The sequence below is a fragment of the Pocillopora damicornis genome, chromosome 2, assembly GCF_964200805.1.
Source record: "Pocillopora damicornis chromosome 2, jaPocDami1.2, whole genome shotgun sequence".
Lineage (NCBI taxonomy): Eukaryota > Metazoa > Cnidaria > Anthozoa > Scleractinia > Pocilloporidae > Pocillopora > Pocillopora damicornis.
This window is the reverse complement of record NC_142671.1, coordinates 3,029,489-3,051,904: the sequence shown is the minus strand read 5'-3', so window position 1 is coordinate 3,051,904 and position 22,416 is coordinate 3,029,489. Positions and strand designations below refer to the sequence as shown.

At 36.7% G+C, this 22,416-nt stretch overlaps 2 protein-coding genes, 2 long non-coding RNA genes and 1 pseudogene across 4 annotated transcripts; 2 read left to right on the top strand and 3 right to left on the bottom strand.

Moving 5' to 3' along the window:
• Nucleotides 1–1,476: 1,476 nt before the first annotated feature.
• On the top strand, nt 1,477–3,112 carry LOC113668122 (CUB and peptidase domain-containing protein 1 pseudogene; annotated as a pseudogene).
• A 629-nt stretch (nt 3,113–3,741) lies between these two features.
• LOC149049550 (D-galactoside-specific lectin-like) lies at nt 3,742–4,666 on the top strand. Its single transcript, XM_089197035.1, has 2 exons — nt 3,742–3,918; nt 4,410–4,666. The coding sequence occupies exons 1-2, from the start codon at nt 3,874–3,876 to the stop codon at nt 4,527–4,529; spliced, it is 165 nt and encodes a 54-aa protein (XP_089053161.1). The 5' UTR covers nt 3,742–3,873; the 3' UTR covers nt 4,530–4,666.
• Nucleotides 4,667–6,442: 1,776 nt separating this feature from the next.
• LOC149049549 (uncharacterized) lies at nt 6,443–7,570 on the bottom strand. Its single transcript, XR_016183832.1, has 3 exons — nt 7,528–7,570; nt 6,947–7,069; nt 6,443–6,556 (listed from the first exon to the last, which is right to left on the bottom strand). It is a non-coding gene; the product is annotated as an uncharacterized LOC149049549 (long non-coding RNA).
• A 243-nt stretch (nt 7,571–7,813) lies between these two features.
• On the bottom strand, nt 7,814–8,802 carry LOC149049548 (uncharacterized). Its single transcript, XR_016183833.1, has 3 exons — nt 8,677–8,802; nt 8,183–8,218; nt 7,814–7,946 (listed from the first exon to the last, which is right to left on the bottom strand). It is a non-coding gene; the product is annotated as an uncharacterized LOC149049548 (long non-coding RNA).
• Nucleotides 8,803–9,112: 310 nt separating this feature from the next.
• On the bottom strand, nt 9,113–12,263 carry LOC149049547 (blastula protease 10-like). The gene is made up of 5 exons (XM_089197034.1): nt 12,098–12,263; nt 11,408–11,522; nt 10,438–10,529; nt 9,982–10,065; nt 9,113–9,427 (listed from the first exon to the last, which is right to left on the bottom strand). The coding sequence occupies exons 1-5, from the start codon at nt 12,210–12,212 to the stop codon at nt 9,243–9,245; spliced, it is 591 nt and encodes a 196-aa protein (XP_089053160.1). The 5' UTR covers nt 12,213–12,263; the 3' UTR covers nt 9,113–9,242.
• Nucleotides 12,264–22,416: the final 10,153 nt, after the last annotated feature.

Genomic DNA, 22,416 nt, shown 5'->3' with positions numbered 1-22,416 from the left:
TACGAAGGTTTGTTAAGATCTTTCCACTAAATTTAAATAGGTTCCGGCCTTCCGAGTCGCTTCCTTTAAAAATTAGGCTTCAAGTGATATCTAAGAGGATGCGTGTCTTTGCGAAGCAACCGTGGGAAATCTTTGATAAATTGACGATTTAATTGTTGAACTTTGTTTAAAATGATGACAAGTTCAAACCTACTAAACGCTTGTAGCGGGTATTTATTAATATTTTCCTTATTGCAAGTTTTCTTAAAAACGTTAGCGTCAACCTGCAACTAGCAATCTCGAAGAAGTCACGGACATACTCCTTCATTTGCATGAGCGCGTTTTCGAGATTTGGATGAGTTTGTTCTCAACCATTGTCAAATACACCTCATTATGTCCTGATTAAATAAGCGAACTGGTGGTATCTCCTGTTTACATTATCAGCCTTAAAAAGCCCTTTCCTGTTTTATCTCTCAAAAATAGTTAAGAAAAAGTATAGTTTCTCTATTTCATAGGTGTCTTTTTCTCTTTCAGTTTTTACTGTCAATCCAAACAACATAAGATAATTTACAAGATAATTTACTTGCTAAAGTTACAAGTTTATCTTTGACTCAGGAGGTGATCAGTTCTCGGAAAAAATAGCCACAGACATCACAGGAGTAAACTTTATCTGAATAAAAGTGAATCATGGCTAGTTGACAACTATTCACCGAATTAGCGGTGGCTAGTGGTGGATATTTACCGAGTCGCGAGGCGGTGAGGGAAATATCCACCGCTAACCACCGATAGCATAGACTAAAAAAGTGAGATAATATAGCACAAAATGAAGATTTTACTTCATTTATTCTTGCAACCATCACAATATTTTTCGGGTGTAAATCCCGAGTGAGTTGCGTTGAATAACAAGGGATATTCTGAGTTTGAGTGGTCAATCAGAGCGCTTCTTCAGCGATATCCACTTTGTTTAGTACATACTTTTACATGATATGGCTACATGGAAGTAAAAACGGCATGTGGCACAATAGCATACAGATACTTGAGATAGAATACAGATACAGATGCTTGAAATAAAATATCCTATCAACTTGAAACAATTTCATAGCAGCTGACTTCAGTGACAAATTTTCTCCATTTTAGTTTTTGTGTGAATCAGATTTTATCTACGGCTGATGAATATCAAAGAATCATGCTTTGTTGCTGATTTGATCAGCTTTGTTTTGCCGCGATACAAATTTCTTTTCACCTATAAGATTGCAAGGTTAAATGTTTTTACAATTATTGAAAGAAACGAATCAGTAAACAAAATCTTTTGGAGGTTGCAACGGTTGTTTAAACAGCCAAACGACGCTAAAAGAAATGAGAAATTCATGTGTAAAAAGCTGCCTGACCTGCGGGCATTCACTGCCCGCATTCCCATTTATGTTTGCAGGGGTATTAGTCATAAATATATTGATACTTGCAACAAGATAAACTTTGATCTCAAAACGCCCAAGCATCATGCTCCGATTGACGTTAATTTTATCTTACATGTTTGCAGTTCTTACGTCGGTGGAAGGTGGGTCATACATATATAATTGCCTTTACCTAAAACGTGACCGTGAAGTGAAAGCTTTCCTTCTCTAAAAGAGAAAATGATTCAAATAGGGAATGAAAGGCAAAATCAAAAATTGACGATGATGGAGAACATTCATATAGATTCAAATAAAGATTTCACCAACTTAAAGGCCGACCTCCTCAGGCTGTACGAAACGTGACTTTTATGAAGATGTCTTGTTTTTTTTAATTTTTTTTTAATTTTTGGAAGCAGGAACCTGCGGTAACCGTCCACACACACGAATAGTCGGAGGGCGAGAGGCCATAGTGAACTCCTGGCCATGGCAAGCTATGATTACAACTTCCAGAGGAGGACAATTTTGTGGGGGATCATTAGTTCATCCAAACTGGGTCTTGACTGCTGCACATTGTGTGAAATCACGGAAACCAGAGACAACTCGTGTCAGGTGATAACATTTCGCAACTGTGACAAGTTGCCATTTAGCCATGGAGTCGTTTCATCTGTCATAACCGTTACAAACAGCCGTTTTATCTGTCCTAATTTTTGCAAAATATTGTTCGTGCTGCTGAATACATAAAATCATAAAACGCGGGAAGAAAGGCCGATTAAATTAAAAAAAAATACATATATATTTCTCATCCCCGTCTTGGAGCTATCTTCATTATTAAATTGTAGGCCAGAAAAATATTCGCCCCACCCGTGAGAAAGGATGATGATTCTTCTCTTTTGTGTTCGCTACTTATAGGGGGTAGGAATCAAAGGAAAAGATGAAAAGTAAAAAAAAAAAAAAAGAAAAAAAAATTAACTGATTACGTGTCCTTAGACTATGCAAATAATATATGTTCAATTAGCGAAATGTGAAATAATAGCTTTTCCTCCTTCCAGTTACATCAAGAGAATATTCTCTTGGTTACATTCAGAAACCAATGGATAACAAATAGTTGAATGGCTCAATTAGTTGAGTTTGTCGTTTGCAGAATGGGGGCCCACTCAAAATACAAAAAAGTTGAAACGGAACAAGACATCGATGTGGAAGAAATCATAGTTCACTCTAGCTATAACAAGCCCACAAAGGAAAGCAACGATATTGCTCTATTAAAACTCAAAAAGCCTGCGAAGCTTGGAAAAGGTGTAGGCCTCGTGTGTATGCCAGACCCTGGACTTCCTTTGCCAGTCGATGACGTAAACAGAAAGTGCTGGATAACCGGCTGGGGGCGTTTGTCCGATGGCGGACAATCAGCAACAAACCTAATGCAAGCCGACCTACCTCTCTACTCACACGATCGTTGTAAAGGGATGCTTCATGGCTTTGACGAATCAATGTTGTGTGCTGGTTTTGACGAAGGCGGAGTTGATGCATGCCAAGGAGACAGTGGTGGGCCGCTGGTCTGCGAATACAACAGCAAGTGGTATTTAGAGGGTGCCACAAGCTGGGGATATGGGTGTGCTCGTCCTGGTTATCCTGGAGTATATGCTAAAGTACGTCATTTGATGTCATGGGTACACGATCAGACCCAGGGTGAAGTCATGCGTAAGTCTATTGGCTTATCCATCAATTGTAGCTTTATAATCTCTTGAGTGAGAAAAAAAATAAGATCCTTTATTTAAACAAGTTGAGAATGAAAGCATCACATGCTTGAGGGGTCGTGTGTATCTGGTCGATACCTAATTTATCTTCAAGCAAAAGTGGATTCAATAAATAAAGTGAATAAACAAATTTAGATATAAATACATGACAATGTAAAGTGTATCTTTGTAATCTAAGATAAGTTAAAATTGAAAATCAACAATTAAAAATCAAAAAATTAAAAGTCGGGTATTTTTTTCGTTACCGACTGTGTGAATGAGCTGGTAAATCTGATTTCCCTAAATGTGGGATCAGATTTTACCTTGCTATAAAATTACATAGAACTTAAAGAGTCGTTTAAATAGTCGGAGACAAAGTTTGACAAAACAGCGCTTCTATAACAAATAGAATTTTTCATAGAATCGGTGGAAAATCGCGGAATAACGGCCTTATTATGTCTTCTTAGGTTATACAAACTATTTCGCCATACATCTAAATCTCAAACCACTGAGGGGTTACATTATCACTATGTTGTGAAATAGTTTAATGTGTAACTCTCTATAGCCATGAGGAAAGGCTACTTTGTCCATCCACTCCGCTTAACAAAACACTTCTTTTATTGTTATGATTTTTGTCTTCTTTCTCTATCAAAGCTTCCAATTTTCACGAGAAGATAATTTGTCAGGACGAGAGAGAGAAAATTAGCTGCAGTGGAAGGAAAATAAAAGTACATTCCGCTTACTACGGAAGAACAAAGTTTTATTTATGCGGAATGGGGCTTAATACAAATTGCAAAGCATCTGGGTCCCAAGGAAAGGTAAATTAAGCGAAAAAAATTAATATCTCTGCAACAAATTAATGTATACCTACCTACACCTTAATCATATGCATTCTTTAAGTCGTGAAGTTAATCAAATTGAGGAAAGAGTACAGTTAGCAATAATGCATCTCGAATAACGATAATAATAATGATAATAATAAAGATAATTGCGATGATCAATATTTAATTATTTTTGGCATAAATAAAGGAAAGATAAAGTGCGATGCTAAACTTTATCAATACCAAGTGGTCATTGGTCATCTGAATAGTTCCTTTCCTTGTCTTAGAAGGTTGGGAAGGTTGGGAAGGTTGGGAAAGTTGGGGGTAAAGGGTTCTTGAGAGTGATGGTGCAAGTGCTTTCGTCTTGTTATCTTTTTTGCTTTGTTTGGTTGTCTTTGTCTATTGTGTTTATTGTAAGCTTAAAGTGGGAAATAGATTAGAATATGAAAAGCCAACCTTTTTTTTATTTTTTTTTTTCTCGTTCTAAGATCACTCGAGCTTGCGATGAAAAGGAGCACTGCAATCTTTACGCTTCCAACGATGTATTTGGAAATCCATGTCCAGTGATTTCATCAAAGTACATTTACATCAAATACTCTTGTGAATAAAATTTGGGTAAGAATGGATAGTCCACAATCTGTAAATAAGATTCTTAAATATCTATGATGAAATTAGCTGAACAGCCATCCGTAGCAGCAAAATGGCCTAAATTTAACTATCAGTCTTAAAAGCCGTCATCTTACCAATTGAGACAGTCATCAGTCAGTATGCCAAACCATCACTTCGTAAGTCTGTCGTTCCTTCAGTCAGTCAATCATTTTTATTCAAAGGGTTCTTTTTTAATCTATATTTTTGATTTCTTTCAATCAGTGACTGTTTTTAAATACTGATCACCTCAAATATTAAAGGTCTAATGATAACTTTCCATATTTAACACCCAAGAGAAGTTGCTTTTTGTAATGATTTGCTGAGCTTAACATTTTCAAAGAGAAATGAATGAAAGGCGATGTTTATAAAAGCCAGTCCTCAATTTACTTTTTGCAAGCAACGTTAGATATATTTTATGCGTTACATTCTTTGCTAAATTTTCAGGCCACAATACGCAAGAGGATCGCCATGGAAAGCAAGAATAAGTAAATGGAATTAAGAGCTAAAATTTAGCATTAAAAATTAAAAATAATTATGCCGTGTCTTCCTCCTTTTTCGGGTAACATTTGCGTTTAACTGTTGTACCGCTGGGACAGATTATCCACTGGCGTTGCTTTGTAACATACTATGTGTCCAAACCATATAACTGGCACATTATCGATCAGACACATAAATTCTAGCTTCTGTTTTGTACATCCGAAGCCCGCTTTAATAGCATGTAGATAAATTTAATTAGCGTCTCTCGAAACACGGAAAAACATCGATCGGCAGAACGGCTCGAAGAACGTTAGCTTCCCTGTGACTAATCTACTTTTTAAACCTTCCATCTAAGTAGAAAAGTTTTATCTAAATCAACTGTTGAAACAAACGTAGCATCGACTAGGACCTTTAGTAGGTACTCGCATAGGAATTGTGTTAATATATTTCTAGTGCCTTTGTCCTATCTGCAAATTCGTGTTAAATTGACAAGGCAATCCAGCGGTTAAGTCCCTCGTATGAGATTGCCTAGGTTCCTTAGGTTCTCCGCTTATCAGTATTAGCTTCCTCCCAGGAAACCAAGAAGAGTACGCCCGAATTCACTCCTAACAGGTATTATATATTAATTTGCACGGTGCACGTTTTTTCCTGGCTAAAAGCGGCCCTACTCTCAGCCTATGGTTTTCTAAAGCGCTTTATATCAGGCTCTCGTCAGTGCATGTAATGCGATGATCCATGTATTCAAATGAATTAAAACGCCTCGCAGGATTGACCTTTGCAAGAAGGGCCTTTTTACAAAGCACGACGACAACAACACAACGAAAAGCATTACTATGAGGAAAATTGTCATTTTTCGAGGCTTGATCTACATCACCAGGCTAAAGCCACGATTCTTTTAAAGCCATGATATCAATTTTTGTTCTCAATCGCAAACTCATTAAGGAAAGAAGGTTTGTTTTTCAATGATAGATCTCGAGTTTAATAAACCGAATTCAACGGAATTCTCTGGATGAACAATGAAACTAGAGGAAGACAAGGAAAGAAGATCAAATAGCTGTTTTAGTATGAGTTTTCAACTGAAAGAATGAACTAACAACAAATGGACAAAATATAATGTTTAAGAGGAGCCATAACATTTAAAATAAAAGAAAGCAGAGTGCAGATATACAATAGAGGTAAACGCTTGTAGAAATTAGGGCGAGCCAAGCAGCTGTAGGCCTGACAAGAAAGACAAGAAAATTCAAAGGACGCAAAGGAACAAACACAGAGGCGAAGTTTGTCCATTAATAGACTGCGGAAGGGTGAGGATGAAGTATGCAGGGTAAGTATGACAGCCCCTTGTAAAGATTTAGGAAACTCGAGAACATAAGTAATACATTAACAACAACTCATAAACTACCGTTTTACACTTTATTTCACTGATTTATCATGAGCAACGCAAGGCATCAAAAATTACAGAAATATAAATGTATTCTGACTTCAGTAAAATTGTATCCACGTTTGAATCAAGCTGCAAAGTTTGAAATAAAAATTGGACAGATTCAGTGTCAATGGCATTCACATAAGATACAAGAAGAGCAAAGCAGTTTTATTGTAACATGGATCCGAAGAGGCTACGGAAAAGTAATTAACATTCATCGCACTTCTTTGAATCTAAATTTTAGCAATGATTCTCCAGATTCTGGAAACGACCGATATTTACCTGTAACAATGATGACTTATTTACGGAGCCATTTTTTGTTAGTCCCAAACCGATATCAATCGGGGTGTTCAATTGGTTTAATTTCAGCTTAATCTGATTCAAAATAACAACCACCAAAACCACAAAATTAACATCAAAAAGAGCAGCTGGCCTTACAACGAATAGAATCATTGAATTCTACAGATATTTTATACTTACAACACCAGCCACAAGACTTGGCACAATATTTCTTTGTCCAATCGTGATGGTACGTGCAGTAATCTGGATAGCTTGCCGGAGTCGGACACTCGCTGGCATAAGCGTCAGAGTCTTTACAGCCAGCTACTCAGAGAAAATATATACACGTATTTGTTGTAAGATTAGCTAAGGAAATAGCAAACTATCAGCTGAATTAAAAGATAAACTCATCAATTTGAAAAACTGCCTCAACGATGTCATAGCCATCAGGAAAATCTCATAATTATTCAAATGCAATTCACCAGACAAGATTGCCGCTTTGGTATTTAAAAGGCGTTTTCTTTGTAATACTTTTCTAACAAATACCTAGCTTGTTTTTATGACAACAAATATTTCTGTTGTTGTCCCGAGCTAAATTTAAACGTAAATGGGTATTTTAATGACTTGCTATTAATTATTTGAATAAACATAATTGTTCAATAATTTGGAACTTGATCCTATACTAAAGAAATCTACATTATGAAGTTCTCGTATTACTGAAGAACGGTTTTCCTCGCTCGGTTAAAAGTCAGACGGATGTGCCAACTGTGTCTTATTCTTACCAGGGGGCTGTGTTGTCTGAGGAGGTGGAATGTTTGTTGCTGAAAGAAAAGTGAATGAAACTTAAGTCTCCCTTACAGCAGCCTGAGCTACTTGCTGGATTGTATTGTTAAGTGGGATTCAGTCCATATTTTTCAGCTAAAACATGGTATAGATCTCTCGATCGAAACCATTCTGCCGAGAAAATTTGTACATTTAAAATTAACGCTTGATTTACCCATCAGTGGCTAAATCAGGGAAATTTAATTACGATGGAGAACGTGCCTGCTTTTTGTTTTCAAATTTTCCTCTGCCTAAAACCGATTGTTCCGCAGTCCTGATAAACGCTGAAAAATTCAATACTTTAAGACTTGACAATAGATGCACTGTTTTACGGAACAGAGAAGCTTGCAACTTCACTTTAAGAATCTTCATGAAGTTTCTGAAATTAAAAATAAGCAAGTATTATTAAGTAAAAAATCAACTACAATTGTCGTAGTTTTTTGGCAGAACGAACAGAAAGGCTGTATTGGTGTACGGGTTGGTTAAAGTACACAACCTTTTTCGTGGAGATTGCAGCGAGCGGTATGTACAGTCAGTAGCCTGAGACTTCTTGACTGTTCCATTATTTTTTCTTTTTAGAGAAAAGTTCTTGCTTAAATTTTTCTTTTTTTTTACCTGGAGGTAATACTCTTTGTAGTCCATGAGTTGTATCTGAAAGAAAAGCAAATGAAAATGGCGTTTATCTATTCACCCATTTCCACCTAGAATCAAGATTTTATGGAAAATAAACATTTTCTATCCCAATTGATTAATTGTTCAAAAAGACAAATTTAGCCAAAAAGAAAGCGTCCCTGTTGATATCCAATGTACTACTTTCCTTAATTTTACCATCTCATATGGTAAAATTCATTTTCAAATCTAAGCACAGACGGAGCTTATCACTTATAAGAAGTGCATTTTTCACTTTGCGGCCGCCTCGATCTCGATCTCGATCTCTGCTAATGTAACTAGCTAAAGTGACCGTGCCTTTTGAGTTCGGACAGTTTCTTACTCTTATGTCGAGTATGGTAAGCTCCGGAGTCTTCATATTGCAGTAAGAAATGCTACTTTCTTGTCCCTGGAAACAAGCGGATTCCACTACGTTAACATATCATATCTTACTACATTACCTGGACAGCTATACAGTCTACGCATCTGTAAAGCGTCAATATCGCTTAACCCTTTTCTGTTTCCAATGGTAACCTGAATATGAAGTTGGGGGAAAAACAGAAAATATTCAACCCACATCCAAATCAAATCCTATTCCTTTTAATCAACCTATATCTAAATCACACTAAGGGATTATTTCAAAGCCCCTTCGAAGGGCTGGCTGACAGTCGAAACGTCAGCTACATGAACTCTATACGGTGGCCAATTTACACTCTCATCTAAGTTGTGATAAAATCTTGCAAAATTCCCCACCAACCCAGAATCAATGTTCCTCTTCCTTACTTTATTCTTTATTTTGCCAGTTGAACCAACTCGCTCAGTTAATGTAATAATTACTTGACGGAAAAAAATGTTTCTTATTGAGATCGCATTTGTAGTAAAGCCTAATTAGAGGGTGATTTGTCTGTGGACTGCAACAAGGGGTTCACGCTTTTACTGTTTTTATCTGGCAATAAAAAATTTGAAGCTTACATTAAAAAAAAAAAATAAATAAATATGAAATAAAACAACCATTTGCGATTTCAATTCATATTGAAATCATCACTCTCCACATAAAACATGCCCGGACCCCGGTTCTTAAAGGAACAATAGTTGGTTGTCCATTCTTTGAAAAATAACGCGCCCCATAATGCATGATGGATCCATAGTCGTAAGGAGTTCCAAGTGAATCAATTGACATGTGCTTATTAATCCCGAAGTTGTATGCCATCCCTGCGATGAAAAGGACGCAGAGGGAAGGATTAAAGGTTAAATTCATAGAAGAATTGATTTTTTGATCAACCGATGTACTCTCTCGATTACTGACAAACTCGCTAATTATTAACTTATTCGCTTACTAAAAGCAATCGGACAATTTTAGGACAAAGTGACCATTATTTCGACACCTAGCCTTCGTCTTTAACCAAACAGTTTCCACTGATGTAACACAGCCTACGAACAAACGACTGCTCATGATTGTGTATGAGGGAAGAAGAACTTAGATTCGTGAGCTGCGACTAAATAAACACAACGGCGAAAAATGTTTACTTTTATTTAAGACTAATTCAGATTTCTGGGTTAGGTGCAATCGTTGATCCCACAAATCCTTATACTTTGCCCATTAACATAATTCAAATAAACATATACACAAATCAAATTTAAGATAGCTATTTACGCGAGCTTATGCTACCTGGGTTAACATCAATAAGAAAATTGCTCTATGATTCTATTCATGTTGAACTAACTCAATAATAGAAATAATTAAAGTGATAAATTGTACGAAATACCGTCGTAGATATTCTCCAGCATGATTTTCACGTAAAGGTCACGGTCGGGTCTGGACTGTTCATGGTAGAAGCCCAGGGCGTACCCTAAACGATAAAACAAGAAGATACTTCCATTCATAGGACATAAGCTAACACGGCAAAAATGCGCATTTGTGTGCCTCCTTCGTAAGCGAAGATGATCATAGACACCCTTATTTGTGCTTCTTTGCGTGGCTGATCAGGGCAATCTGTGCACGGATTCTTTTACCACAGGATGGACAGGTACGGGAAGACTGTATGTTGGATTTGAAGTCACTACCCGCTCTTTTTTTTCTTTTCTTTGGGCTCTTCTTCTGCTTCAACTGCGCTGCGCGTGTAGCTTCAGCGAAATGTGTATAGAAACGAGTCGTCGATGGCACCTTCAAGGCTAGGTTCCTTTCTTTCAAAAGCGACAAATATAACTGTTTACAAGTTTACCAATCTCGTGTGCAGTGGTTCCTTTATTCCAACATCCCTGTCCGAGTGAGATCTGCTGTCTTCCACCATACATTCCAACATATGACCAGCAACTATATAAGAAAGGGATACAAAACCTTAACATAACAACTAATTAAAAAGTTAAATATACATTGATACTCTTAAATTTTAAATTTCTGAAAAACAAGAAAAATTGTAAAAGAAGTTAAAAATGGTGAAAACTAGGCCAGATTTAGTTGGTAGGGTTTCTCTTATTGCTCACGGTGCCTTTGTCATAAAATAACTGAATCCAGCCTTCATCATTTTTAAAAAATTGAGTCCGGTTTCTTCGTAAACATAATATTTGAACCACAATAGAGTTTCCAAATTTTTGGTGGACATTTGTGGTCGTGTATTTATTCCGCTTAAAATTATCAATTACTTTGCGAGAGCATTAACCTAGTTAGAAAGCCCAATAGAGCGGACGTGTAAACGCGTCAACATTCGTTATTAATATGCAATTAACTCAGAGAAGAACCATCACGACAGAGATGGAGGCGTGGCAATAAATAAAATATTTACGATCTTTAATTATCAACTTAGATAATCCTCATTTCAAGTTAATTTTTAACACAGCTTCTTAATTTCTGTGATTAAAATTAAAAGTACGCGCGTGTTTCATTCTCCACCGTGTTATCTGATAACACGTTTGTACTCATTAAACGCACAACAGAGGAAAATTCTTGTCATCTATTTTACACCTATATAATCGCGTTGAAAAGTTTGAAAAAATTGGTTGGTGTGCCAACTGTGCATGCTTCGAGACCTGATGGGGAAGTTTGCAACTGCTCTCAACTGCGCCTTCAATAACTCTCTCGAATCTACAGTGCTCTCCAAACTTTCCACATGCTTCATATCTCAATGATGCACGCTGACCAGTTGTTAATTGAAAGTAGGTGTATAAAGCGAATTGTGAAGGTCCTTGTCTCACCCTGATCCTTTAAAGAACTCAACATAGTTTCTTTCAGTTGTTCTCTTTCTAAAACGAATGCACGTCTTCTGCTCCCATTCATTAAATGCAGCTTGGATCCCCGATTCCGCTCCCGCTAAAAGAAGAATAAAAGTAAAGATGAAAACATAACGAGTGGCAGGATGTTTTGTCTTTGGTTTTGGTAAGGAGGGAACTACAAGGTTGAGGGAAAAAATAGAAAAAGGCAATTTAGTTTTATCAACTGAGTTGAAATTGTAAATTGGCTACCGTAAAAAGTTTCGTCGGACCGGAAGGGTTAACGTTACACCCCACCGACGCAGCACTAGAGGTTCTTGAGAGGCTTACCCCCTTCACTAGAAAAAACAGTTTTATCAACACCGAGATACAATTCCCATCACCCCTCTAAACCAACACTAAGAAAAAGTGTGTTTTTCAAACTAAGTCATCCTTCTATTGTATCTTAAAAAAATTTTTCTTTTAAGTGTTATTTAAGATTTTAAAGTTCCGAAAATCTTTGAAGTCTCTTACGTAGTCTTGTAGAAGTCATATCAAAATACTAAAAGAAGTCCAAGCAGCAACCAACATACGGAAATCACGCAAGTAGCATTTCATTATTCAAACCGTTCACTCGTTTTCTCAAGAGTAAAAAAAAGCTTAAATGTGACATGACACAAAAGAGGAATTTCTTACACAGAGATGAGTGAATCACGTACGGCAGAACACCACCAGTCCATTTTCTAGTTGTGATGGATCCTCTCCCGGCTTGTCCATCGATGGCGGCCCTTTGATTATGTGAGAGCTTCATGTCCCCCTCGAACAGGTTCTCCGTACTTTCAAGATTTTCTGCAAGGGGGGTTAAAATCTGGCTGTTAAATCCAATAAAAATGTCTTGACACCTGAGGTTTGTTAGTGGATCAGCTCTAGTCTTTCCCCCATAAATGTACCTCAAGATAGATACCAACCTAATACGTGCCATTTTTTCCTGATGTTCATCTGACGCTTACTTTCCCTCATTTTGTTAAAGTGTAATTTTCATCACTTCTTCAAACTTAGTTACCTTCTCTTGCTTAGTAGCAAATCCTTTTTTACATCCTATTCACATCTTATTAAAAGTAACTGATATGTAAGATCTTAAAAGCACTTTTATTCCACAAAAGTAAAAGTTTGGTCCCCACTGCATTTTACGGTAAAAATTTACTCCGTTAAATTTGTGCAACTGAAAGTCAACAATACCTTCTGGGTCTGAAGCAGAGGTGGCAGCAAACCAGAAAAGAAACAAGCAAAAGAATGAATTCAATTTCCCCATGCTGTTGATCTACTGATCTAGCTCTCGGAAAGCAATGTGAAAAGATATGAGTGTAAACCAAATTTATAAGAACTTGACGAAACAAAGGTGCTAAGAATTCGGCGCGATCAGCAGACCATCTGCAACAGATGAATAAATATCGGGATATTTTGTTTACAATATACAATATTTATTTGCCATATACGACATTTACACATGGAAAAAAAAATGAAGAAAATTGATGACAGAAAATAAATGGCGAGAAAACCTGAAAGAAACCACGAGGCTTATAACAAGTCAGGCTTTCTCAATTAAAATAACTAATCTTATATTAGAATTACAATATGGACTTATGGTAATTAACTTTGACCGCGCACACGTACACACACACGCGCACACACATATTAAGTAAGTTAGTTAAGAATTACTGCCTTACAGAAGCTAATACTTAGAGAGAAGAAATTCCTTAAGCTTTCTTTTAAGAGAAGCGGAGGAGGGAGAACTAGTTATGTCAGAATTTAACGAATTATAAAAGTTTGGACCTTGAAAGTAAATTGAAAACTTCCTGGTGTTCGTTCTGCACAGTGGCAAACGGAAGGACTGAGCATTCCTAGTATTATAATTGTGGATTTGACTATTCAGTAAAAAAAAGTTATTGAATTTGGAAGGGAGTGTAGAGTTCTCGAATGAAAACCTTAAAGTACCTAATTGAAACGAATGGATATCATGAAATTTTAAGAGTTTAAGTTCCTTTAAAATAGGGCCAGTATGGGCAATGTATGTAGAATTGCTTACTATTCTTAACGTACGTTTCTGTAAGGTTACAATTCTTTGAAGGTTTGACTTATAGGTACCAGCCCAAGCTAAATTGCAATAATACAAATATGGAAGGATCATAGAATTGTATAAAGTACGAAGGGAGTGAGTAGAGAGAAAAAACCTAGATTTATGAATAATACCTATAGATTTGGATAATTTATTTGCTGTTAAGGATATATGCGATTTCCAGGTCAAATTTGATTCTAGAGATAACAATGGAAAGTAGATGGGGGTGTTACTAAATTACAGATCAGCTAACCGCGGAACCTGCGGAATCCATAGATTTTTGCTAAAAAAAATAATGAAAAAAAAAACCTTGATGCTGTGCGAAATTTGGTTTTTGAGTATAAATAAGGTTAAAAGTATGGCACCGCAGGTTTCAGAGGTTCCGAACCTCTGAAACCCGCGGGCCGCGGTCTGCTGATCTTCAGTTTTGTAAGACCCAGCAGATAGATTTATTTTAATTAAAATCTTGTTATCTATCCATGAACTTAATTGTTAAAATTTAGGAATAAAGCGTAATTTGTCTCACGATGTAATCGTTCTTGTGCGGGCTGCACTTGAAAACATTTATCGGTATCCTGTGAAAACACCCCAATTCACATCGGAATCGACTTCATCTTGTACCATTGTACTTCAACACGTTGGAAAACAAAAGTTTTTTTACGATATTCGCAACATCAAAAAAATTTTTTTTCTTTAGAACTATGGCTTAACAACATCTTAATTCGTAGAGCTGTTCTGAGTTATCTTTAAAGCGAGCATGTTAATGATACACTGATAACTGAAAGCGTAAACAAAAACCTCTCTGTTCTAATTCTCGTTGAAGGAGAGGCTGTTTGTTTTGTATTTCTCACTGATCTTCTCCCATTTGGTAGATTTAATGTTTAGCCGCAGCTCTCTTATGACAATAAAGCTGTCGAAGCTTCCTAATTCAGTCTTTAAAGCTTGTTTACTCACGATAACAACAGGAATAATTCTTTAAGTGTTACATGTATACTGTACACGGACATTTCCTTTTCATAACGAAAATATTTTCACATTTATCTAACCTGTAACGCGTTTATTTCTACTGAGTAATTAGCTACCAATTTGTGAGGTGATTGGTTAATCCAATTAAGGCTCTTTCTTCTATCTTCCTCAACATATGAATCGCTATTCTGATCAATTTTTTAAATGAATTACACAATTCTACCTCAGCACAAATCGCTGATGACTGTCCAACAGTTCGAGGAGTGGTGAAGGGCGTTTAGATAAGTTTAGAAGCGGCTGTAGAGTTGAACTGATTTCTTAATATAGAAGCGAGGACGGTATTTGTCAATTTTCTTAGCTGATCTGTTCGTTCGTTCTTTGAATTGAGTAAGCACTTAAGTGATATATTAAATTCTGAACAACTGTACTGCCGTAGATTCACACCCTTTTTTTTATTTTCTTTCACAGGAAAGATGGTTGTTTAATATTTCTCATAGATATTACCTGATTTATTTGGTTAAATGTTTAGTTCCAGCTGTCCTAGGACAATAAAGCCACAGGAACCTCCTCAGTTACTGACGCCTGTTTGCTGGAGATAACAAAACGAATCATTTTAAAGCTGTTATGTATGAAGCATTATTCTACGCAATTCTATTTCGAGCTGTACATATTTTTCAATTCAGCTTACATTTATACGAAAACTCGAATGTTTGGAAGTTCGCGGAGTTGCAAAAGGTTATTAGCTTCGATGTTTTGTTTTCCGAAAAAGCAATATGCTTCCGGGTAGCACGAAGTTGATGAAAAAGGCCTCGAAACGGCCTTATTTGAGCATGAATTCATAGAGCGCATCTCCGCTGGGGAGATGGGTCTTGCAGGAAATAGAATTTGCATGAATAATTATTCATTCGCCAGTACTTGTCATTTAGTTAATTTCGACCAAGTAGTTTTTGTTTCTTATCCTTTAGGTTAGTTCTTTTTCCAGCGTCTGAACTTTCTTCTCTCTAAGAGTTTCGTGTAATTGGATAAGCCACAGATTGTCTGTTCGTATTATGTCTTTTAGTCTTTCGGCTATATCTTTTATTAAGATGTTTTCATTGAATCACATCTTCCTACACGTTTATTTAGTAAAATACAAATCTTTGCATCCGATATTGGTCAATGATCTTTAGAACTTATCTTCTAGCCTCAGTCTTAAACCAAAAGCTAACCGATATTAGTAGATTTTACACATTCAAGTCAAGCGAGGAAATGATCTCTTTCTGCTCCTTCTTATCGTATGAGTAAAAATGTCACCCGTCTGGTTCCGTTGCGAATTTATTGATCATTTTACTAACATCACGATAAAATTTAGCCCTTCTGTTCGTAAGGAAAAAGTGAAGCTAAGAATGGAGCCTTCGTACACTAACCCACATAGAAATCAATAACCACAGCCCAGAAACGAAACAAAAACTTGAAAAACATTTTTATTCTCCTAAACTATTAAAAAAGGCCTTAGTGAGGTGTGTTATATGTTATTCATTATTTTATTCTGTGAACAGTGAATCAAACTGACAATGGTGCAGTGTATGAAAGGAACAGTTATTTGTATTTTGAGGAAATCGGCTAAAACTCTTCTTGATCGAGATCAGCTAAGTGGCCCTTTTTGTTCAAATCAGGCTGTAATAAAAATAAAAAATAAATAAATAAAATAAAAAAAGGACAAGGGAAAATGAAGTACTATTATATAAATTCCTGATTGTTATTATGGCTGTTTTGAATAAGGATCAAGGCCCTGAAATGTTTCCAGATTCTTTTCATTTTTATTTCATTTGAAATTAAATATTTCACGAAACTCTTATGTTCATTTGTCTTCCCCTTAAATTTTTATTAGCCAAGCAAGGTATATAGCAGTAGCTGAGTTGTGTTAAAAAAATAAAATAATACATTTTAAAAAAATCGGACAGCTACAGAAATAGTAAGGGATAGCGAGTAAAACTATGACATTTGACGTAAAGTCTCTGCGAAAAGGAGTTATACTCACAACACCAGCCACTGGACTTGGCGCAATATTTCTTTGTCCACTCATGATTTGACTCGCAATGACCTGGATAGTTTGCCAGATTCGGACACTGGATTGCAAACACTTCAGAATCTTTGCAGTTAGCTATTGAAAACAAAGCATTTACATGAGTCATTTCAAGCGGTTTAATTTGGGAATTTAATATCTTTGCTGTGCAGACACGTTTCTTGCACCTAGCGCTGGTAGCATATATTTCTACAACTCTAAACTTATCACGAGTTTGAGAGGCTGGCATACTTCGTTCCATACCTGCTCAGCAGCGGTTCGCATCTGTCTGGCATCAATGGTTGTCTACATAGGAATTTTGAAACAAATTGAGTAAAGTCATGTTTGGTCGTTTTATTTCTGCCTAAATAGTAGATTCTAAGCTCTCCTTTGTTAGCTATACCTGATAGAAATCTCATGGGGTACCGCAAGGGTACTAAATTAGGCCCATGGCTTTTCGTATAGAGGATAATTGATTTAGATATAAACACACCACATTTGTGGAAATTTGTTGATGACACTTCAGCATCCGAAGTCGTTCCGAAAGGGAATACCAGTAATGCATAGAGTATAATTAACCAGGTTATTGAGTGGTCCCATATAGAGTACAACTCAAACCCTGATGAATGCAAGGAGCTCCGAATCTCGTTTGCCCGGAATCCATGGCCAGTTGAACTGGATGCGGTTGTTATCGACAGAAAAGAAGTAGAAGTTGTAAGTGCCGCCAAGTTGCTGGGACTTACTATAAGCGCTGACCTAACTTGGAATGCACACATTGAAGAAGTAGTTAAGAAAGCTAGTCAGCGATTCTATTTCCTAGTACAGCCCAAACCCATTGATGAAAAATTTTACAACTGGGGAAGCAAAACCGAAAAAAGAAGCATACCTGACAGCATTTTCTTCAAAGAACTGGAATGAGGGCAAAGTAATGAATAAGGAAGGGAAAAAAGATCACTCGTTGACCACCTGCCAGGCTTGTCTTTTATTCAGCTCTCAATTACAATCTACCTTCCCTTTAAGTAAGGTTTGCAGAGGGGCTAGGAGGGGACCTCTGACTGAACTTAACGCAAATGCCAAGAGACAATGTCTAAAGGAACCTAAGATCACAAAAAGGATATTAAAAAGCATTGAGGAAGCGATATTTGCCACTTACTATGAAAAATGCAAGGAAAACTTTCAAAAATCACTTAGTGACATTCTAGTGCTTGTCCCTGAAGGTGGTCCTGAAGGTGGTCTTTAAAAGTAGTCTGCACCTACAGAAAAGAAAAAAAAATGAAGAGAAATGAGCAAAGGCAAACAAAACAAATTGAAGAACAAAATGTTACAAAATGAGTGCCGTTCACCTTAGCCTTCATTAGTCTTACAGTACAAGTCAAGTCCAAAGAATGGCCCTGTCCTTTGAAACCTTTGAGGAGGCAGAGGAAAGAGCAAAAACGACCCCACCAAAGGTCAGGGAACGATCTCACACAGCTTGAGCTGATAACACAGAAGGAAAGTTGGATGTGGAGTCATGGCCTAATGTTCCTCCCAACTGGTCAGCAAAAGCCAGAATGTACAACATCAAAACCAAGGGAAGTGATTTGACTCCTGGAAATGGAGGGCAATTAATCAAGGCCTTCTGAAAGTCAAAAGAAGTGAACATTGCCCGATCTGAACCCCCATTAGAAGTGCATCTCAATTCAGAGGATGGCCTTACAGGTAAAAAAAAAGTGGTAAATTTGTTACTAAGCCAACCATGGAGAGTTACATCTCCGCAATATCACAAGCAAAAGAAATTATGTATTAGGATTGAGAGACATTTGATTTATTAATTAAAGAACAATGAGATTTAGGAGTTAAAATTTATGATTTAGAAGTACAAGCAATACTGCTAATTATCATTTTCTACAGTTTAATTAGATTATAAATTAGAAAAACACTAGAAGTAGGCCTACAGAAACAAGAATGCATACAACACTCTAAGTCAAGTTAATGATGAATATAATAACACTTTCATTGGTTTTTATCATTTCCCTAGCCTCCTGTAACAAAAAGGTTTTGATTAATTTTCCAGGATTCAGGGCACGTAGAGCTATGAGGAAGCAAAAGGGGGGAGAAATTTTTGTGCTTGTGATGCAATCAAATAAACAACTCAAGCAAAGCATCCACGAGGGAACAGGAAATGGCAAATTTAACATAGGAGAGCCAGTAATAGAAAGAGAGATCACCAAATTAGCTATAAATGCACAAGGAGAGATAGAGTAGAAGAAATACCACTTGCAAGCAAGAAAAATTCCCTTCCAAGACACTAGAAAAGAAGCCTTAATTAAAAAAAAGACCTATTTCGAATAAAAACAATGCATTTTATGAAGAGCTCAGTGAAAGTGGGATTGGTGCAGAGCTAAAGACAGATCAGTGAGGATATAAGGGGACCGCATGATGAAATCAAACAAATGCTAAAAGCTTTCTGTGGAAAACCACTTAAAAACCACCAAAAACCACCTACAACCATCTACAACCACCTCAAAAATTTCAACAACCACCTACAACCACCTCAAAAGCATCTACAGCCACTCGCAAACTACCTAAAACCATCTAAATCAAGGCATAAATGTGTAAAATAAGGCGAGAGGACAACATGTCATGTACATGATATACGAGAATCGAATGAGTAAGATTTCAGGGGGTTTCGAGGATTGGAGGTTTTGTTCGATTCTCGTATATCATATACGTGACATGTTGTCGTTTCGCCTTATTTTAGATATTTATGCCTTGTTTAAGATGGTTTCAGATAGTTTGCGAGTGGCTGTAGATGTTTTTGAGGTGGTTGTAGGTGGTTGTTGAAATTTTTGAGGTGGTTTTAGATGGTTGTAGGTGGTTTTAGGTGGTTTTAGGTGGTTTTAGGTGGTTTTAGGTCGTTCCATATTTTAGTACTTACCCCAGACATTATGATTTAGAAAATTTAACCCAAAAAGTGAAAACAGAGGAGAATGTTGAAGTACAAGATGAGATTAGATTCACGAATAGAGACAACCCTGCAGTAAACTATGAAAAGTGGAATTCCGCATGGAGGGCATTATATGGTTGCCCAGGTTGTGTGATGGGCATTTAAGCATGTGCCACAATCTAAATTACATGGCTCAAAGAAAGTACAGAACATTGACTGAATGGCAACAACAGGTGTTAGTAGGAAGGAAAGGAAAAGAGGCAAAGCAACTCTTGAACCCATTTAAAGATCTGAAGGTCAATGAGCTATGAGCTGAAATTGAAGCAAGAGGACTTGGAGATTCAAATAAAACCAAACCAGCACTTGCACAAATTTTAAATGAAGAACTTAAAGGGGCAACAAGAAATCCAGCACTGTTGTTTGGGAATGAGAGTGTTTCTGTGGAAAGTCTCAACCTCCAGTCCTGTGAGGTACTGTACTTTGAAGCTTTTCACTGCTTTTCACTGTTCTATGAATCAAATAGAAAACATTCTGGAAGAAATCCACATCACATTTCTGACATTGATACACTGATAAATACTAGCTGTTCGACTTAACAAAGAGGAAAAGCATGGGATGGATTATCGCAAGACACTAATCTACTTAACTGTAGCCCTTTACCAGACAACAACCCATGATGTGAGAACTTTGCTGGCCACCCTCTATGAAATGGTGGAAATTTTTTATGCTCGGGACAGAAAGAGGTCACCAAAGTTGATATTAAGGTTGCATAACTTGTGTTGGAGGCATGCAATTTTGTGCCAAAAAGTGATGACCCCAACTACAGCCCTCACAAGTGGAAAGCTCTTTTGCATATGCTTCCATGCATGTGTATCTCATTCTGCCTTTCTTCTTTGTCTTGCTTCACACCATTCAACTAACACAGAAAAGTTTGAGAAGTCGTTTGAGGAGCTGACTGTAGTGTATTCAAACTGGATATTTGAGTTAACCGTAAGTTTATATATTGGACATCCCACAATGCCATGCGTGTTGGGTTGCGAGTGTTGTGGAGACCAAAGAAGCATGTTGAATGTATGTTTGGTTTTGTTGTAATCCTATAACATTGTGATTGTAAAACATTAAAATACAGAATTTAACACTGACCAACATCACCAGGAAGACCTGGATTAACCAAGTTGAAAACTTAGTGAGCAATGCAGTTCTGCACATGCAAGCAGAGAAGACTTCAGGAGGAAACACAGCTGCAACATGCATCATCAGACAAGAAAAGGAAATCAGCAACATGAGCAAAGGCCTACTAAAGCTGGGAAACACAGTTTTACCCAAAGATATCATCAACATACATGCTGGGGATTGGGAGACTCACATTAAGTCTATTGCTGACTTCCAAAGATGTTATGCTGTATGAAAAACTTTAAAAAAATGCTATGAAAAATTCAAACTCACCTTAAATCACCTGGCACACATTCAAGTACAAGTTCTAAAGCAATACAAGGAAATAAATGAAGCAATTGTTGAGTGGTCAGCCAACTTCAAGAAAGTCTCCCATAAAATTCCCACAGAAAACCACATGAAAAAAGATCCAGTTATAGCAAAAACATGGAGGAAAAATAAAGTTGCCACTGAGCTGCTGAAAATATGTAAGATCACTGGTCACCTTCCCAAATAAATACACCTTATTCAATGTTTTAACTCATTATACTCTATATAAAATGTAAATATATATTATAATATATTGTATGTGCTGATATTTTGTGATTTGTGTAATATTTTGCCAAGCCCTGAAGGGGCATGGAAAAATACTAGCAACTGAGCAAAATGTCTGCCCATATATGTTCCAACATCAAATTACAGATTTTTCATTTCACCACTATTATTTCACTTTTCACTTTTTTTTAATTTAGTTAGCAACTTTACATGTATCTGTGCATTGTATCAAAGGCATTAGGAGCAAACAAAAGGCAGAAACAATACAAATGGAAACATAAAAGTGCCAAAAAAATCTGTCATACTTAAAGTTCTTTTCTTTAAGCGTCAAGCCTAAAAACGATAAAAAATCAAAGTCTAAATCATTTAGTGTGGCATTTTATTAAGTTGATCTGTATTTTTGTCCTGCTCTACAGCCCAATACCATGGCGATACCATGGCACTTTCTCATGACCTTATTTGGTAAAATGACATAGTTGCAGATCTGAATTCTAAAGAAGTAAACATTAATATTGAAACTCCTAAACACTAAATCCGAAGAACTATCTGCAGTGGATTCCACATGTAAGTTGTAAGAATGAAAATACACTAATTATAAAGATTATTAAAAACTTACCATTTTAAGGAACTTTACTATAGCTGTCCAGCTGATAAATATATGAGTGTTCTACGGTAAGTACTAAAACAAGGAACGACCCACAACCACCTAAAACCACCTAAAACCACCTACAACCATCTACAACCACCCCAAAAATTTCAACAACCACCTACAACCACCTCAAAAACATCTACAACCACTTGCAAACTATCTAAAACCATCTAAAACAAGGCATAAATGTCTAAAATAAGGCGAAACTATAACATGTCACGTACACGAAATACGAGAATCGAACAAAACCTCTACCTCCCTGAAATCTTACTCTCCCTGGTCCCATGTATAATCAACCATCTCACGAAATGAAATGCGATAGCATGCTAATTATTTTATATTCCCTCAGCAAAAGACTTAAAGAACTTTACAAAATGAACTAAAAAGTTACAAAAAATAATAAATAGGGAATAATACATGGGCGCGCGTAGATACAGAATTAATCTTCGAGTGTTTAACTCGATAGCTCACGAGTGAGCGAAGTGAACGACTGAGATGTAGAGTTGAACGGTAAGTACTAAAACAAGGAACGACCTAAAACCACCTTAAACCACCTTAACCACCTACAACCACCTCAAGAATTTCAACAACCACCTCAAAAACATCT

Excerpts from the sequence above, each read along its gene's own strand:
- LOC149049550 (XM_089197035.1), top strand. The coding sequence starts at position 3,874 with ATGGGGCTTAATACAAATTGCAAAGCATCTGGGTCCCAAGGAAAG. Across the intron at positions 3,919-4,409 it reads CATCTGGGTCCCAAGGAAAG|ATCACTCGAGCTTGCGATGA; the intron begins GTAAATTAAGCG and ends TCTCGTTCTAAG.
- LOC149049547 (XM_089197034.1), bottom strand. The coding sequence starts at position 12,212 with ATGAAGCTCTCACATAATCAAAGGGCCGCCATCGATGGACAAGCCGGG. Across the intron at positions 10,530-11,407 it reads GAGTTCTTTAAAGGATCAGG|TTGCTGGTCATATGTTGGAA; the intron begins GTGAGACAAGGA and ends TTTCTTATATAG. Across the intron at positions 9,428-9,981 it reads GCTGGAGAATATCTACGACG|GGATGGCATACAACTTCGGG; the intron begins GTATTTCGTACA and ends TTTTCATCGCAG.